Genomic DNA, 18,822 nt, shown 5'->3' with positions numbered 1-18,822 from the left:
GAAGGTAAATACTGAACCGACCATGTCATGACATAATAACTTGTGGGAACGTGATAATATGACCAAGGCCACGAGATCATTTTGTTGAGGTAATGATATCCTTATGTTGTTGCTATGTTGAGAAAACGACATCCATTTCTCGCGGCCACGACTTCTTATGTTGAAGGAACAACATGTTTTTCTTGTGGCCAAGAGTTTAATGTGTAAACAAACCTGCGTGATCATAGCAACCCGGGATTATCAGAGATTTTCATTAAAATTGTATTTTGTATTTTGAAATTATTTATTATTAAATTATTATATTAAGCATATGCCTTACCAGACTTTATTACGTGCAATAGTCAGCATTGAAATGAATTTTATCATGAATACATAAAGTGCATAATATAATTTTATCATAAACATAAAGTGCATAATATAAAAAAGCCCTACAATATTTTTTTTTTTATCCATCCTCAGTCTTGAAAGTCCATTAACTGATTGTCTTTTCCCCTGTAATATTTGTATATTATTATTATTATTAGAATTTTATTATTGGTTGTATTTTATTTTAGTTTCTATAAATGTTTTGCATCATTTCAATCTCTTTACTTAACGTTCTGAATACTTTTGTAAACAATAGCCCACTGTAAATGCTCAACATGCAAATCAAGCTTTGATCATGCTGCCTGGAAGTTTAGCTTGAATGCATTTTAAATCTAACATACATTTCATTTTATTTCGGCATGAAATTTTGACTTGAATGAAACAAAAACCTTAATTATCGCATTTTAGGACGCTTCTCCCAACCTGAATTATGGATGTCCATCACGTCTGTATAATCCTGTCCTCATTAGAAACCAGAACTAAAATGAAAGGATGTCTGAACAAAAGAGTGTAGGTATGTGGCAAAATGTGGGACTTACACTGAGGATAAAATGTACCACTAATTAAATTCTGCCAGCCAATCAGACTTATCTTCCTGCTGTGGGAACAGAAAGAACCCAAACGACATGCATATTTCCAGCAGAACATTAAAGAGATATTAAAATGATAGTCCTCTTCTGTGGGAGGTGTTCATGAACAATGAATGTGCTTGTTCCTTCCTTTTATCAGCCATGATAGGCATTTTGCTTGCTCCTTCATCATTTCTCCCTCTGCCTCCGGAACACACAAAACTTATAAAGCTTCTGATTGGCGCCTCTTTAGCACTTTGAAGGGCAAATCACTTCACAGCGTGTTTATAGCATGCATGCCCATTTTACCTAATGCTAACAGCTGAGAATGATTACTTAATGGTGCTTTAGAGGAAAAATGCCACATCTGAGATTTGTTTTGGAAAATGAGTTTCACTTTACGTGAAAGCAAAATATCACAGAACCATCACTGCTCAAGACCTTTGTGTTATGACAGAACAACTGATGATCTACTTTTTATATCCATTATAGACTCAAGACCACACTGAGAAAGTCAAGAAAAATTTGACGGTTGTAAAAGGCTTTTTGATTGCTTATTATGACATGTTCAGTGAAGGCTTATTAATTTCCTTCATGTGATACTGGCTTAAGATGACGCTTGCATGGCAATCATGCAATTAATTGTAAAAGGGATGACATGATCAAAGTCTTGGCTACAATGTGCATTTTACAGTCTGACATAAAAGGACGATGGAAATTTAAAAGTGATTTTGAAAGTGATTCCAATGATATCGTTGCTCTGTGACAGTATTGTTATAGCTGTGGTGTGGCTATTCTTTACATTTTAGAATTATTTCTCTTTTTCATTATTTTCCTTGGTGTGAACAGGCCTTTACTCTTAATTCTGGTTCCAATAACAGGCATACAACTAGAATAAAAACAACTGAAAATTATCTATAATAACATATTTGACACTGCAAAGTACATATAATTCCAAAACAAGTGTGTTGATGTGAATTAGTTTAACAGAACTAACCCTCCATTCAGCTAAAAGACAGACAGAGACAGACAGAGAGACACAGAGAGAGACAGAGAGACAGAGAGAGAGAGAGAGAGAGAGAGAGAGAGAGAACCTTTGCACCTCAACCTTGTGAGGAAAAGTGCAAAGATGTCAACTTTTTTTCAGTCATATGTAAAGCTCAAAGGCTTCAGGATAAGTCTGCCAGAACAGCTACAGTCTGGAACACAAAGAGCAGCCTCAGCGAACATAGCACACACTGTCAAATGGACTAGACTCAGTAAAAGTATGACACATCCACACTAGATCCACTGACAGGGGTGAGGCAGCCAGAAGATAAAGCTGTCCAGACAAACAGCACGCAATCAGGCTGTTCCAGGTGGATAGAAAGGATAAAACATTTTGAAATAGATTGATAGATGTCTGTTTGTTTGTTTGATAAAATTCTCTGGGTAATGTTTCTTAAAAATATATATATATTTAGACTTGCAACAAGCCTGTCTCCTTTGCACATTGTTTCAGCGTACAACAACTCAGACACACTTATAAATACATTGCTGTTAATTACGATATGATAATGGAACATTACAAACATGATAAACAGGCTTTTGTTTTTTGTTTTGTTTTATCTTATGCTTATAATGACTTCATTTATTCGAATGAAATACAGTAAAAACAGTAACACTGTGAAATATAACAATAATATATATATATATATATATATATATATATATATATACACACACACACACACACACACACACACACACACACACACACACACATTTGAATATATAAATGTAATTTATTCCTGTGATGGCAAAGCTGAATTTTCATTTTCTAAAAAAAAAAATGTAAATAATAATAATAATAATAATAATAATAATAATGTTTGATTATGTCCTGACAGTAATAAAATTACAAATTTAGTCATATGCCTACTGTTTAATATTTAAAAAATATATGATTATATACAATCTTAAATAAAAGTTACGTTAAATAAAATGTTATCCAAAACACATTCAACCGCGTCTCCTCCCCTCAGCGTGCATCTTTGACCTTGTTGTCACTGCGTAGGTGAAACGCATCCAAAGTGTTCCGTCACGCCGAGGGATGTTTGCAAACGGAATTACATTCAACCTGAGAGGATAAATTACGACTTTAAACTAGCGGTGGGGAATTTTTCTTATATCTATGCTATCTATTTCAAAAGTTTGTGCATACCGTAAGGCTGTTGCGTATATCTCGGATGGTATCTAATGCTCCGCCTGAGACTTTGAAGCCTCGGTGTTTCTTGTGTCGTCTGTCCGCTTTTGACAAGCCAGTCGTCGGCGATCTCATGCGGCCTACTTTCGCTGTAGCTTCGTGCTTCTCAGAGCTGAATGAATGAGCTAACGATCATCGTCTCGGTTTGCCTTGTACTTAAAGTAGTTAATTTCATACTCCGTTGTTTTCGGTTTTAACTGTTTTTCAGTTGTGAGAGTTTTATGACTGAATATTATTAGCCAGCATGTTTTTAACTTTTATTTATTTTTCAGGTGAAAGTAAATAATGGCTCCTCAACCCGTCATCCGATCAAGACAGACAGAAAAAAGCATAAATGGAATCCCAACACAAGTTGTCTGCACAGAATTCAGCAACTACATTTTTATAGTTTTGACACAGTATGGTAAAATTGGGACACTTGTGTCCATAACACCTGACACGAGGTCTGGTGAGATCAGCCTACCTATGTTCACTACTAGAGTACTGCTGGGGAAGGATGAGGTAATCAAGTTTACTTTTGTTGGATAATCAGTATGGCAGATAAAATAATGTTTGTGTTTCACTTTGTCCTTTTTTTTTCTTTTGCAGCCTCTTACACATGTCTACGCCAAGAATGTTGCAATGTTCGTCTCCCAGGAATCAGGAAACCGACCGGTCCTGTTGGGCCTTTCACTCAAAGACAACAGTGCTGAAACTATGAAAGACGTTAAAGATATGATCAAAGCCTGCCAAGTTTGGTAAACAGGAGGTCACATAGCAAATTCACTATTTCTGGATGAGGACAATTTTTACAACATTAATCTTGACTTGTCAGTGAATTTATGAATTTAGACGTACCCAAGACTTGTGCAGAGAATGGTCTTACATGCTGTTGCACACTGCTTGAATTGAATTTTAATATTACACTTAAAGATTACTGTTCAAGATCACTTTTTTTTGCCTCTGTATAATGGATGTCTTTCAGATGCCCTAAGATTAAAGTTATATTTTCTTACCTTTAATTTTTTGCACTTATTTGAATGTCACGCGGCCACGCCAATCCCAAAGTCTATGAAGAGGCATCTGGCTCAACACCTCCACCATTAACAAAACCTCTGTGTGTGTATGTATATGTGTATATATATATATATATATATGTATATATATATATATATATATATATATATATATATATATATGTATGTATGTATGTATATGTACGTGTGTGTGTGTGTGTGTGTGTGTGTGTGTGTGTGTGTGTGTGTGTAAAATAAGACAAAAAGATTGGAAAAAAACTACTTCAATGAGAAAAAGAACAACAGTCCTTTAAAGATTTGCAGTTGTCATTTGTTTAAAAACAGAAAAAATTAATTATGTTAAAAATAGATATAGGAAGAACATATTTAATGTTAATTGCAATATGCAAAGGGAGACATGGGAGTTGGTGGGCACTAAAGATCCTATCGGTTAGATTTTGTCATGTTTTTCTGATTAGTGTAGATTTCTTTGCAGAACTGTGGGTAATAAAATATTGCTCCAAAAATTATTTTTGTTAAACACAATTCTGTATAAAAGGTTAAATAATCCTTTAAAATAGGCATATACCATGGACCTCATAGCTCACAGTAAAGGTTTAAGTAGATTGTTAAAAATCAATTGATCTAGGTATACAACAAAATAAATGAAATTACTTTCTGAACCTGACTGCTGCAACCTATTCCTGTTGGCGAAGAAATAATTTTTAAAACTGATCACTCATCACTGATCACTAAAGTAATCTCTTTATGGTCCTTTTGTATCTCAAAGTGGCCTAGAGTACCTGAATTATGTCCTATATTGTTTTTATCAGTATGCACAGCTCTGTCACAGATTTACTCTCTGAGCTTTACATTGGTGTATCAATTGACATTGCACGTGTGCAGTAAGAATACTGTAACTTTGATCGACAGGTGCCCGTCCCTGTATGTCAAGTCACGTGACCAAGGACTAACGTCGCAAGGTCACATGACCTGGCAGTGCTGTTTTGTCGCTAAGTACACCTGCCCTAATTTGAGACGGAGCGACGAGCCTGTTTGTTGTGTTTTGGAAAAAGCCTTTAGAAAACACAGTCATCTTGTACCGTTTTCTTCTTCTCTTCGGGATTTTTATAAAGATCAATTAGATTCCGGGCTGTTACCACCGAGCTGACTGACGCACATCAGACCTGTCAATAATAGTTCAACGAGGAAGTGCGCTTGAGACATCGCGCGGGCCGTGTCTACCTTAGGCTTCATGTAGTATATTGATGTTTCTTTAGTCTCTCGTCCACGTAATCTATTTATTATTTTAGTCCCAGTGCGATGTTCAGAGTGAAGTTAGGTTTATGGTAAAGTAATTCGAGTTTGATCGCACTAGACTCTCACAGGTGTTGACACTGTATCAGGGTAAGTGTTTCAGAAAATATTTATAAACAGGTCTTGCCTTCTGTTTCAATAATAGGTTGGAGTGAAATGATTGCTAGGTAGCTCTTTTAAAATTATGTATCCTCACGCAGCGTTTAATTTGACAAAAAGAGAAAAAAAATGTTAACCATAGTTTCCAGTAAAATATATGTAAACATGTATATGCAATAAATCAGCAAATACTGTTTTGATTACTGTAAAACCATAATAAACTGACGTCTGATCTCCTTCTAACAACATTAAAAAAGACTGTAGACTGTACTTACAAAGGAACACCATTTTATTGGAATAAGAAATAACTAGTAATTATAGTAGCCATGGTAAATTTGTTTTTGTATATTAAACTGTACATATATAAGTGTGTGTTGTCATTCGAACAAAAATAGTGCAATTAATAGGTAATTGGTTGCATTTCATAGAATAAACAGAATTCTGTATACTACTGTTCAAAGATTTCTCTTCTTTTCTTTTTCTTTCTCTCTCTCTCTCTCTTTCTTTCTTTCTTTAAATGCATTCAATTGAATAAAAGTGACACATAAGATATGATGTAATGTTACAAAGATTTATATTTTTAAATAAATGCTGTTCTTTTTTTCAAATCTGAATATATATATATATATATATATATATATATATATATATATATATATATATATATATATATATATATATATATAAAGCAGTATTTTTCATCATCATTAATAATAATGATGATCTTGAGCACCATATCAGCATAGTAGAATGATTTCTCAAGGATCATTAATTCTGAAGAATTTAGATGATAGTTTATAAACAAAGGTGTAAATGAAAGACATAATATTTATGACTTATTTCATTTGGATTTAATTCGATTTTGAAAAATGTTACATTATTTTTATTTTATTTATTTTTTCCTACAGATGAATGAGTCTGTGACTGCTAAGGCAAATTTCAGCACTTTGTCAATGGATTCGGATAAAAACATGAATAATTCAGTTCCTTTGTCATCATACTCCGTGCTGTCAAATATAACCGGCATGTCAAACATAACCGTGATCAGATCAAGTAATGGGACTGAAATAGTGGGGGACGACCAGCTCTTCCTCAACACCCGCACGGCCCAAGCCTTGTCAGGGATTTTCGTTTGGTCTGCACTCTTCATCACCTGTCATCAGGTAGGCTCATTTCGAGGAACTAAATGTCACTAATGTGTTTGAGGACAGGTAATTCATGGTAATCCTTTTACAGCCAGGCACTCACACATCCGGCACAAATTCTAGACCTCACAACTGCTTACTTAGGTACTGAAAAGCATCACTGCTGCTTTTAAACTAGTATGGAGTATAGCAACTATAGGCCATGAGGTGAGAAACAAATCTCAGCATTAAATGGAGTGGTTTTGAGACCTGGAGAAAGCTGGAAGCTCTTATAACTGTGCTTCATTCAGAGCACAGTCAAATAACCTACACACACAAAACAAGAGCTGTAGCATGCTGTCTCCTCCCTCATACCTGACCATAGGCTCATTATCATCTGCAGATCCTGATAATACTATGTCATTTCAGAAGGTTAATCTATGCCACATAGTCATTAAAGACTACAGAAATAACTAAACCTCCACTGCCTGCCTCCACTGGTTATCGATCATCAGAGATCAATAAATACCTGCATGTTTGTTCTAGACCATTATCCATGTTTTCTTTACTCTAAATGATTCATTTAAAGTGCTGTTACCATCCTTGACTAATCAAAGTTAGCTACAGAGCAGAGTGGTACCTGTTCCCAGAGCTGATAAGAGTGCTGTGTAAACACACAATATAGCTTTAGTGCACTCTGGTGATCTAATGCAAAGATACGTAACCAATAATATATGTGCCCTGATGTACCATCTGCGGTGTGCACTACAGGAACACTTTTAAAGAAGGTTATTGTCTCTATGACAAGAAGTCTGACAAAACTCAAGTTTATCTGTTTTCATTTTTTTTTGTGTGTGTGTGTGTGGTTCTAATATAGTGTTTGTCAGTATTTCAAGTAGTTAAGGTATTTAATATAACATTATAAATCTCTTTACTGTTACTTTTGAACATTTAGTTCAATCGATGCATGGCCTTTATTTATTTATTGTAAATTGGTGAGATTCAAAGCCATTAAAAAAGCATCCAAATTGGATACCTTGAAGTTGGTTGAGCGAATGTGAGCAAAAATTTAAAATGTGAAGAAATCAAAATGTACGTTTTGATTTAGCTTTTTATTTTGTTGTTTTGCTCACTACACAATTGCATTTGATATTCATTTATATATATATTACTATTTCATAGTTTTGTTGACTTTACTATTATTCTAAAATGTGGAAAATAGTGAGGGGGTGTGTCCAAACTGTTGACTGGTAATGTATGCTCACAGGTTTGAAGCAGAAACAGTGTGAGCAATATTTGTGTGCTGGACCTTTGTTTATAGAAGATCTTTTGTGTTTGATGAAAGACCATCAGTCACTAGCCTTCACACCAGCTCTATCAATGAAAGAGAGCGATAAGGGCAGCTTCTTAGACACCAGACTGTTCAATAAGTCTTCTTGCAAAGGTTTGGTAATTTCTTTATAGATCTAAACATGCTGAGCAATTCTAATTTCCTTGGGTACTTCCCGGTCCTTTATATTTTGCTGTTCAACAGCTAAAAGTGCACATCATACCTGAATATCCACTTCTGTGGCATTCACTGTGTTGCCTACAGCATTCTGAAATCAGCTGGTGGTGGATGAATTTTGTGTAAAAGTAATTGTCAGGTGAAGTGCCGGCACAGTATGAATATACCCATCTTGTGTGTCGAATTACCAATTATGTTTGCAGACATTGTTCGGTTTCATAAAAGGCCGAAATCTAATTTCCCTGCTCTTGCTATTATATTTTGAATCCCTTTTCATTGCAGCCTATATGACCTATGAAGAAATTTAATTTAGAATATGTTTCTCAAGCATCTGTTATGTAATTGAACTGCTGGGATCGTACTGATGGAGAGCAGAGGTCATGAAAGGTATTTCTTCAGCTTTGAATTGCAGTGCCCACAGTGTGCCCGGAGGAATATGATTTGATTGCCTCCAAAGTGTCTTGTGTGCCATACAAAAGCCAATACCTCGGAGAAGCTGACAGTTTTGAAGCGGCCAAACAACGTCGGGATGTTATATGGAGCCTGGAAACGAGTCCCTGTGTAGTGGTTTACCTCTTCAAGTCACGACCATGTTAAAACAATCTGAGTTTTGTCCCTCAGCCTAGCAAGAGAACAACTCATCTACCACCAAACAGCCGCCTGCAGAGGGTTGAGTTAGACAACATATGTAAATCCTGTGGAGATTAAAGGAGCCCTCAGGATTGTTTTAGTATTTCGCTGCCTTTCTGTTTCGCCACAAAAGATTCTCCTGGTGGAGCTTTTCTTGCACACTGCATACTAAAGGCAGAAATTGAGATTGCATTCCTAAAAAGTTACTGATTTGCCTGCAAAACTTTCCCATCAGTTCCAGAGATATCAAAGTAGTCTTTGAAGACCAGCTATTTTGAACATGAGCACCTTCTGGGCCAAACCTTCTTAAGTGAATTGTTATATATTGTACTGACAAAGCACCAACAGCACTCTTGGGCCGGCCTTTTCTCAGCTCTCTAGTTTTTACAAGCTTTACAGTCTTAAAGTTGGTGCTATACCTTTGTGATTCACCGGCCCTTGTTTTTGGTTTCCTTGCAGCTCCACCGGCAGTTCCTCTCTGCTTCAGGCAGGTTGTAATTAGCTTTGACTCCATTTCTGTGACAGCCAGTACACCGTCAATGGCCAGAGCCATTATTTTGAGCTCTCTCTCTTACTGTCGGCTCCATGTAATGGAGTCTGGGAGACTATGAACTTATTTCCCCTGCAGGCTACGTGAGTTCAGAGAGCAACTCCCTTTGCTTTTTTTAGACCCCACAAATACATCAAGCCTCCACCCATGGAATGACGGACTAAAAATAATCTGATTTCAAATGATTGAGTGTCCAAGAGTTTAAAGAAACCGGTGAATATTAAACCCCCTCAGTAATAATGTGAAGTTCAAAGGGACTTTAAGGACATACACGTACCTCAAAAACTCCATAGTATTTTTTTAAATGTAGATTATGAAACTGTTAGTGCCAAACTGTATATCTATATAGCATAATGCACAGCTGTGACAGCACATTAGTTGTATTCTGTGCCAAATTAATATGTAGCTTGGAAACTGTAGGACTCTGTAGGGTGAGTCTTGGTTTGGTGGACGCCAGGAAAATGGTACCTGCTTGACTGCATTATGCCAACTGTACAGTTTGGTGGAGGAGGGTTAATGGTATGGTGCTGCGTAATTCCAGTGAAGGGAAAACTTAATGCTTCAGCAAACAAAGACATTTTGGACAATGCAAAGCTTCCAACTTTGTGGAAGTTTGGGTTAGGCCCTTTTCTACTCCATGACTGTGCCCCAGTGCACAAAACAAGGTCCAAAAAGACATGGTTAGATGAGTTTAGTGTGGAAGAACTTGACCCTCACAGAGTCCTTATTTTCAACTTCATCAAACACCTATGGGACGAACTGGAACGGATATTACAAGCCTGACCTTCTTGTTCAACATCACAGCCTGACCCACAAATGCTGTGGATAATTGGTCATAAATTCCCAAACAAACACTCCAAAATAGCATTAAGTGATGGTAATGAACCTTTATGCTGATTACCAGACATCATAAACTGCAAAAAAATAAATAAATAAAAGAAGAAAACTCTGTAGCTAATATACTGCTAAGAAAATATATGTATTGTCTCCTAACAGCTAGTGATGGTAAAAGCTCTTTTGAAGTATATAATTATTAATATCCTGTCAGCTTTAGTTTGGTTAAACATTGCTTTGTTCTGTTAGCTGTCCATAAACTTATATAGACTTTACAGTTACTTATTTAGTGTGTGTCACTAGTACTACTGCATACAAGTGTCTGATAATAAATAATAAATTATATATGTTTTCTTGCAATCTTTTGATCTGCTCTGCAGCATGTTGCTCCACTGCACTTTAATCATTTATTGCATTTCACAGTTTTTGCAATGTATGTCTGACTACATTTTTTTTTTTGTAGTCAAGCAAATTTGTGTCTTGCTTAATAAAATCTTTGTCTTTATAGATATACCTGCACTTAAGGTCGTACACAGTGCCAAATGAGCAGCGCTACATCATCCGCATCCTTTTCATCGTCCCCATCTTTGCTTTCGACTCCTGGCTCAGCCTGCTGTTCATCAGTAATGACCAGTATTATGTGTATTTCGACTCCATTCGTGACTGTTATGAAGGTACAGTAAATATGAGCTGCTCTCTATCCTTTCAGTCCCTTCTGCCCCCTGGGGCTAATGTTATTAACCCCAAATATCACATTGGGAGAATGACGTGTTCTGTTGTTTGGAAGTCTGGCCTGCAGTGAGGGAGGACATCCTACTTTACAGACGTGGGGTGGCAGGTTTCACAGAGGGGAAACAAATACATGTTCATTGTAACTGAACAGACCAGTTTGTCATGTTGCACCTAGAAGGGAGGACGGCCCAATGTGTTATTATCTTTTCAGGCCTATCCCACTACTCCTAGACAATAACTATTTGAAACAGTTTTTACTGTGTTATTTAAGTAACATGGGAAAATTCCATTGTGGGGATTTTTGTTTCATGTAAACCATCGTATTACTGAATGGAATATTGTTACTTTATATAAATGAGTCTGTTATGAAATTTAGAGTGATTTATGTCTTTAATACACTAATATTCAGAAGTTTGGAAGTTGGCAAGTTTTCAATATAAATATAATGAATATATTTCTTTCTATTTGAATATATTTTAAAATTTAGGCAAATTTATTTCTGTGATGCTGAAGCTGAATTTTCAGCATCATTATTCCAGTCTTAAGTCTCACATGATCCATCAGAAAGCATTCTGATATGCTAAAGAAACATTCAACATTAATGTTAAAAACAGTTTTGCTGCTTAAAATTTTGTGAAAACCATTATGCTTTTTTTCAGGATTCTTTAACATAGAAACCTCGAAAGAACAGCATTTATTTAAAATACAAATCTTTATTAAAATTTTCTCTGTCACTTTAGATCAATTTAATGCATTCTTGCTGAATAAAAAGCCTTAATTTCCTTCAATATAAGTAATGTAATATAAATAAAATGATATAATTGTAATTAATTTCAAACGTGTGAAGTCTTAGTCAAGGAGACCATCAGTAAAATATTACCATAAGTAATACACACTGTACAGAGGGTACACACTGACAGACAATGAAATCTAACCATCTGTCTTTAAATAGACCTCTCGGGTTAAGATAACTCCTCGATCTTGACTTGTTTTTGCACAAAGTGACAGGAAATTATTTATTTATTTATTGGTCATGTCGAACATATTATGTCTGCTCATTTAAACCTCTCTCTGCAGATTCAGCAAAATGTTTATGTCAGGCTCTCATGATTGACTTATGTTGTTTTTTTTTTCATTTATCATTCTAGCATTTGTGATCTACAACTTCCTGAGTCTATCTTTTGAGTACCTTGGAGGAGAAAGTGCCATCATGTCGGAAATAAGAGGAAAACCTATTCAGTGAGTGTCTTTTTTTTTTTTTTTTTTTTGTTAAAGAACTGCTGGGTTAATAACCTAGTGTTCAGCATTTTAAGGCATGATAAATGTACTTCCTATTTAAAGGCTGCCCAAAATCATAGACGATTTAATTATGCTGCCAATCTAACATTTTAATATTTATGCTGCCACTCTGTACCTCATTTTGGAAGTTGTAAGGCAGCATCACATTTATCCAGCATGAGGAAGGAAGTCCTAGAAAATGCATAGTGAAGAGCTTTGAGAAAATAAATACAACATGTTGGATGACTAAATAAAATACAATTTTGATGACATGATCATCATGACTCGGTGTGTCAGAGCATGTGTGCTAAACACTAAGCTAGATTTTTTTATTTTTGTGCAACATACCTTTATGCCTGGCTTGTTTAAAATATACATTTTTCAAATTACCATCAAGAATAGCATCACCTTTCAAATGTTCCATTTCCTTTGCCTTTAACAGGTCTAGTTGCCTTTACGGGACGTGCTGTTTGGTAGGAATGAGTTACTCCATTGGCTTCCTGAGATTCTGCAAGCAGGTTTGTTACCGTTTTTCTTTAGAATTAAAATAAAACTTTTTAGAGATCCTAAATTATTCAGATTTATTCCAGTAGTGTCCAAAAGTGTGAGACCAAATTGAAAATACGAGATGTACAATTTGGAAATAAGCTGAACATTTTAGAATTTTAGTATGTCTTGTATCCCATTCTGTATCGACCTGCATCTGTATGAGAACAAATGGCTGTTTGTAAACAGCATGAATATGTTAATAAGAGGGTCTGAATTGTCATGAAGTGGCAGCTGTTATCTTTGTACTTTTGTCTTTCCTGAGAAGCTCCAGTGGTTAAAGTAGGATTAAAAACAGTAGGAAGCAGGTGCAAGTCACTCGATAATAAACACAGAAAAATAGGTATTGCCGCCAGCCTGATGCTGTCTACACAGCAACTGAGAAACCCACTCGCACTTTGAGAATAATACAGATGGAAATTGGATTTGATACCCCATACCCAAAAAGACAGAAAAGAATGTGAAGTGAACTTTTTTAATAGGAAGTGGAATTTCAAAACACATAAATCTATCTGACCATACGCCTACATGTGGGATTTTTCAAAGCATCATCTTGCAATGTACCAGACTGTAGCAGAGACAGAGCATGCTTTGATTATTTTGCGATGGCTTTTTTCACAGACAGCTTCGATTTAAAACTTAAATTCCACATTGATGACTCAAACAGTTGATTCTGACTTGCATGCAGCGAGATTGGGAAAAAATGATCCTCTATGTCATTCTCAACGTGAGTGGATTTGTCAGTCATGTCAAACTTTGTGTTGATTATGTAAGAAATGAGCACTTCCTGTCAAAAATAAGCATTCAACATTACCATGACTTTGAAAATGATGAGGACTGGAAGTCTTCTATCACTCAAACTATATTACAGGCCCATGAATAAATGGATTCAGCGTAAAAACTAAACCATCACCATTATTCATCTGCTTCTGTTACTAATGTCATCATCTAGGCCACACTTCAGTTCTGTGTCGTGAAGCCCATCATGGCTGTCATCACCATCCTTCTGCAGGCTTTTGGCAAATATCACGATGGAGACTTTAAGTGAGCCACCCAGCATTCATTCCTTTTTATATCAACATGCCATAGTAACACAACATCTGACTTTTTAAAGAACTGTTTACTCCTTGTCTTACTCCTTGTCATGTGTCTTTTTGTATAGTGTAACGGGAGGTTACCTTTACATCACCATCATCTACAACATTTCTGTCAGTTTGGCTCTCTATGCCCTCTTTCTCTTCTACTTTGCGACCAGTGACCTTCTGAGACCTTTTGAGCCTGTGCTCAAATTCCTCACCATCAAATCCGTCATCTTTCTCTCCTTCTGGCAAGGTTGGTTACTCTGCGTTATATGTTCAGTATTCATCTCAAGCTGTTCATTGACACATGAAACATTTTCTTTGAATATGGTTGTGGACAAGGCAGGACCTTGGAATCAAAAATTCTGCCAACTTCCTGCCAATTTCTTTTGGTATGTCTTTTTTTTTTTAGGTATGGTATTGGCCATTCTGGAGCGATGTGGTGTAATCCCAGAAGCTCTTGTCATTGATGGTTATGAGGTGGGGGCTGGTACAGTGGCAGCTGGTTGGCAGAACTTCATCATCTGCATCGAAATGGTCTTTGCCGCCATCGCCCTCCGCTACGCCTTCACCTCCAGTGTTTACCGCGAGAAGAAGAGTGAAGCACCAGGTAAGACGCTCATAAATCGAACACTTGAGAAAAACTAAGCAAAATCTTTTAACTTGTTTAGAGGATCTTAGAAACATGTCTCGGCAATCTTTTATAAGGCAACTGAAAGTTTTCATCCTCAGAAGGGCTATGACTCATAGTTCAGAGGACTGCTGGAAAGCTCCACTCATAGATACAGATCATCAAAATAACTTGTGTGTTGAGAAAACCCAGACCTGTGGCAAGCTGAATGATGCCATTACACCTGAAAAATTTGAAAACAAAGTCTTCAGCAGGTGTTTCCTTGCCGCAAAACTTATATTCCGCCATGATTCCAGTTGGAGGCAAACGTATAGGTTCCAATCAAAGTGCATTGAAGTGTCTGATAAGTGAATTTAAATTGTTTTTATTTACATGGGTATATGATGTCAAACTTGCAATCCAATCACAAGGCACTGGATTGCTGGCCAATTAGAGCATGCCTCGCTTTTCAGACCAATGAGCTTTGTAAAAACAATGCGTTTCAGGCGGGGCATAGAGGACAAACAATAACGTACAGTACATACTACATTTCATAGATATATGCACTGTACAGAAAGCAGTATACTAGTAGTATATCATTCTGATCATATCCTTAAAGCTACAAAAGCCTCTCCATGCATAACGGATTAGTCATATTCTGTCGCTTGTGCTTTTCAAGGTGATGAAGAATAGTTCTGTTTCGATTACCACCAATTTAAGCTGTAATGTCAGTTCAGCTGCTGAATGTTAAAAGCTGCATCAGATTTATGTTCTGACTTCAAGGGGCTTCGATGAAATATAAATGGACTGTCAGTCAGATATGCATGTTTCAAGTCTTGTGTCAGTTTGAATGTTTATATTCTAAGCATGAGGTGTTCTTCTTTCGCAGTAAGTGAATTGCAGCATGCTGCTTAACAGTTGTTGGAATGTATCTGTGAGAAAACCTACAAATATGTTAAGAACCCTTCACCTTACTGGCATATGAAAGCATGGTGGTATTTTCCATATTTTACCAGAGCCACAGAGCTCAAAGGGTGAAGTCACTGCGGGTTTCACTGTTGATAAAAGGTCATGACTGTCATGAAACGTATTAGGCAGAATAACCTTCCAGGATGGGCTTTTATCCCAAGCGGACCAGTTGTGAAGAAGCTCAGGGCAGTTTGCGGATCCTGAGATTTCACCCTCTGCCCATGGGGGCAGGTCCCAAATCGTACATCCGTTCACACACAGTACAGCTCCTAGCCCGGCAACTGGAGAACTACAAGCACAGTTCAAGTATTTCACGAACAGGAGGTCAGAAACTTGCACCCTCTTTTTAGCAGCCTGCTGTCACCTTTGTCCAAGCTCTCATTCATCATCCACAAGGCAAGATGGAGTTAGCCGGAACTCATCATTTTGCAGTGTATCAGGCTGTACTCTGTAATAATGCATCCACAGCTGAGACAAATCTGGGCACAGTGTGATTGTGAATTTCTTTCCTGGCCTCTCCAGCCTGTAGTAGATAAATGAAGCAGAAGAGTGATTTGGAAACCACATCAGTGGAGTGGAGCTCCGCATTGCTAGTGTTTTCATTCCGGTTTCTATTTTGCGAACAGCTGGGTTGGACCTTGGCGTTGCCCGTGGTGATGTGCTCACAGGAGTGAGGATAATAGCAAGATTGCATTGTGTTGAAATGTCACCGGCTGTTAACAGATTGTGTAATCCAGACAAACAAAATAGCTCAGAAATGTAAAACATCACTGTAATGCTTTAAGTCACTCTGGGCATGTTTGTTCATCAGGGTGAATGTTCTCTTGAAGTCTGTTTATCTACATTAGGTAAATTAAGTCTTTCTGTTAAATACTCCAGTTCTTTATTGGTGGGATGGATCCGACTAGAGGTTTGCGTAGAATGTCTCAAACGGTTTCAAATTATACTTTGTCCCACACACACACACCATTGAAAAATCCAGTAACCGTTTATTTTAACTGTTTCTGTGCCTTAAAAACAAAATACATTTGACTAAGTATTTTTTTTTCTTGCTTTCCGCTCACAGATGAATATTTTCCCTCCTGATTTAAAACTTGACCCACACCAGCCAGGTCTCACATGAGAAAAACAGACCTTTACATTAGACAAGGGCTCAAATGTTGACCTCATTATAAAAGCCATAATGTCATGGGTTTTAATAATGCGGCTGTGTGTAGAACGGCGTCTTATTTCCTTTTGTGTTTTGGTTACATCTTCCTCAAGTTTCATGCCATTCTAAGTTCTGGTAGTACAAAAACAGATTTGCTCATTTAAAACAACTGTAAATAGGTTGTGTGATATTCGACGCTTTAATCTGTTGTTTCATTTTGTTTTTGTAGAGAATGTAGCACCTATGCACAGCATATCCAGCGGCCTGAAGGAGACCATTAACCCTGGAGACATGGTTCAGGATGCAATCCACAACTTCTCTCCGGCTTACCAACAGTACACCCAGCAGTCCACCCAGGAAGTGGTGCAGCCCAACATGAATGGCAAGCCTGGGATCAGCACCTCAAAGAGTTCGAAGAAATCTGACAAAGTGATGCTGATCGACACTGATGATGAGCTCTAGTGCCCCGTTTGTCCCGATCTTTCTATTTATTTAATCCAAAACGAATTTGACTCTATAACTTTAATGAGGACACTAATCATGTAAATCAGCTCATGAATTTTAAAAAAGAGAGTTCAGTAAAGGGATCTGAACAGTTACCTTACAAGGGATAAGAGTAGACTGTGTCAGGTAGGGGGTTGTTATGTTTTCCTCATTGTAGTCCTGGAGCTCTTCTTTTCCTGATCCTCTGTAGTGGTGGGCGATCCGGCCTTGTAATGGAGAGTCCACTTCTCTTCTCTGACCCATTTTGAGGCATGGCCAAAAAACATGAGGCATGGGGTGCTGTTCAGATGGAATGAATCGGGGACTGACACTTTAGGGAGCCATTCTTGCATCTGGTCGTTTGAAGTATTTGCTCAGCAGCCCTCTGCTGGGTCTCTGGATGAATTGAACTGGCTCTTAAGATGCGCTAGTTTTTTGGAGATCACACTTCAAACTGTTGTCTGCTGCTCTTTGAAACCTTTGTATCACACATGCCACTCGGACAAAGTGGGGGACTGAGCACTGCCCCCGCTTGATATGGAGGTTCATTAATTTTCACACCAGGCCTTCAAAGAGTGTGAGATCTGATGCAAAAATGCAAGTCTCGGCCATCATCGCGTATTTTAATTGCAAATCATTTGTATTCCGCCATTATTTGGTCGGTTAAAGCTTTAACCTGTGCCACTGTAAGTGTATAATGGCACAGGTGTTACTGGGGTGTGTTAATTTGTTAATGTTAAATTATCTTGTTTAGTTCTCCACTGTTTGCTTTTAAAAGGCAGTTTCCCTTAATTGTTTGTAAACAGTCCAAAATGAAATGCATATAGTTAATTATCATACCAAGCTATTGAAATGTTTATTTACTACGTATTACCACAAAGTCCTGGTCAAAATATCGGTTGATGTATTTGTTAATCTGATTAAACTACAGTAGTTACTTTGTTTTGCAAATACTTTTAGCAAAGAAAAGGACTTCAAAATGCAACAGCCTATGTTTTGTGATTCAGAGTTGCTCTCTTCCCTTTATAGACAAAATAAGTTGACTTATTTTGTCTATAAAGTATCCATACTTGTAAACTTTGTTAAATGGATATTAAGAGGCAGCATTATGAGAGTATGACTTGTGCCAATGATTGCTGCCTTGCAGCTGTGAATGAAGGAATTGAAGTGTGTATAGCCTATCAGTGTGAATCAGAGTATATGTGGACCTAGTCATCTGTAAACAGATACTGGATACTGATATTTTAGCTACCTGTACAGTTGATTTTGTTGACTACATCTTATAAGAAATAAATGATGAAAGGGAGTGTTTTTTTCTTCTTCTTCTAAACAAAACTTGTGAATCAAACAAGATTACATGAGAAAAAGCTTTATTTAAAAGTACAAAACAAACACTGCAGACTTTGTACAGGAATAATTTACCACCTCAAATTTAGCCAGAATGAAAAAAAATATATTTCATTTGTACATGAGGGTAGTTCATTGAAACGAAAAGAATGTAAATAAAATAATTTAGATGTTGAAAACAAAAGAACAAAACAAAATAAATATCAAAGATCAATGTGATACAAGCAGATTAATGATGAGAATCATGAATATGATTAATCAAAGCTTAGCTTTTGCTTCCTTTCATGGTGTCCGTATTTACAACTGCTTTTATATATAGCACAACAATAACGCCAAGGAGACATATCAAACAGGCAAATCTGTTCAACGTGGTTGTACACGGAAATAAGATT

General features: G+C 36.8%; 2 protein-coding genes across 3 annotated transcripts; both read left to right on the top strand.

Annotated features, from left to right (window-relative positions):
• The first annotated feature begins 2,945 nt into the window (after nucleotides 1–2,945).
• Nucleotides 2,946–4,181, top strand: LOC113050085 (proteasome assembly chaperone 3-like). 2 transcript variants are annotated; one of them, XM_026212778.1, is made up of 3 exons: nucleotides 2,946–3,086; nucleotides 3,453–3,681; nucleotides 3,769–4,181. In XM_026212778.1, the coding sequence occupies exons 2-3, from the start codon at nucleotides 3,466–3,468 to the stop codon at nucleotides 3,919–3,921; spliced, it is 369 nt and encodes a 122-aa protein (XP_026068563.1). In that variant the 5' UTR covers nucleotides 2,946–3,086; nucleotides 3,453–3,465; the 3' UTR covers nucleotides 3,922–4,181. The 2 variants fall into 2 exon arrangements, with proteins under 2 accessions (XP_026068563.1, XP_026068564.1); XM_026212779.1 differs by lacking the exon at nucleotides 2,946–3,086 and adding an exon at nucleotides 3,145–3,341.
• Nucleotides 4,182–5,131: 950 nt separating this feature from the next.
• On the top strand, nucleotides 5,132–17,972 carry LOC113050073 (transmembrane protein 184A-like). The gene is made up of 9 exons (XM_026212777.1): nucleotides 5,132–5,582; nucleotides 6,500–6,754; nucleotides 10,745–10,910; nucleotides 12,117–12,207; nucleotides 12,689–12,764; nucleotides 13,745–13,836; nucleotides 13,955–14,124; nucleotides 14,284–14,481; nucleotides 16,830–17,972. The coding sequence occupies exons 2-9, from the start codon at nucleotides 6,500–6,502 to the stop codon at nucleotides 17,060–17,062; spliced, it is 1,281 nt and encodes a 426-aa protein (XP_026068562.1). The 5' UTR covers nucleotides 5,132–5,582; the 3' UTR covers nucleotides 17,063–17,972.
• Nucleotides 17,973–18,822: the final 850 nt, after the last annotated feature.

The sequence above is a fragment of the Carassius auratus genome, chromosome 3 (genome assembly GCF_003368295.1).
Source record: "Carassius auratus strain Wakin chromosome 3, ASM336829v1, whole genome shotgun sequence".
In the NCBI taxonomy this organism is placed as follows: Eukaryota; Metazoa; Chordata; class Actinopteri; order Cypriniformes; family Cyprinidae; genus Carassius; species Carassius auratus.
Note: the sequence above shows the minus strand (reverse complement) of the source record. Positions and strands in the feature narration are given on the sequence as shown.

What these genes read in the sequence shown, in the direction of transcription:
- LOC113050085 (XM_026212778.1), top strand. Translation starts at nt 3,466, where the DNA reads ATGGCTCCTCAACCCGTCATCCGATCAAGACAGACAGAAAAAAGCATA. An exon ending in TACTGCTGGGGAAGGATGAG is followed by an intron (nt 3,682 to 3,768) that starts GTAATCAAGTTT and finishes TTTCTTTTGCAG; the next exon opens with CCTCTTACACATGTCTACGC.
- LOC113050073 (XM_026212777.1), top strand. Translation starts at nt 6,500, where the DNA reads ATGAATGAGTCTGTGACTGCTAAGGCAAATTTCAGCACTTTGTCAATG. An exon ending in CATTCGTGACTGTTATGAAG is followed by an intron (nt 10,911 to 12,116) that starts GTACAGTAAATA and finishes TTATCATTCTAG; the next exon opens with CATTTGTGATCTACAACTTC. An exon ending in TCCTGAGATTCTGCAAGCAG is followed by an intron (nt 12,765 to 13,744) that starts GTTTGTTACCGT and finishes GTCATCATCTAG; the next exon opens with GCCACACTTCAGTTCTGTGT.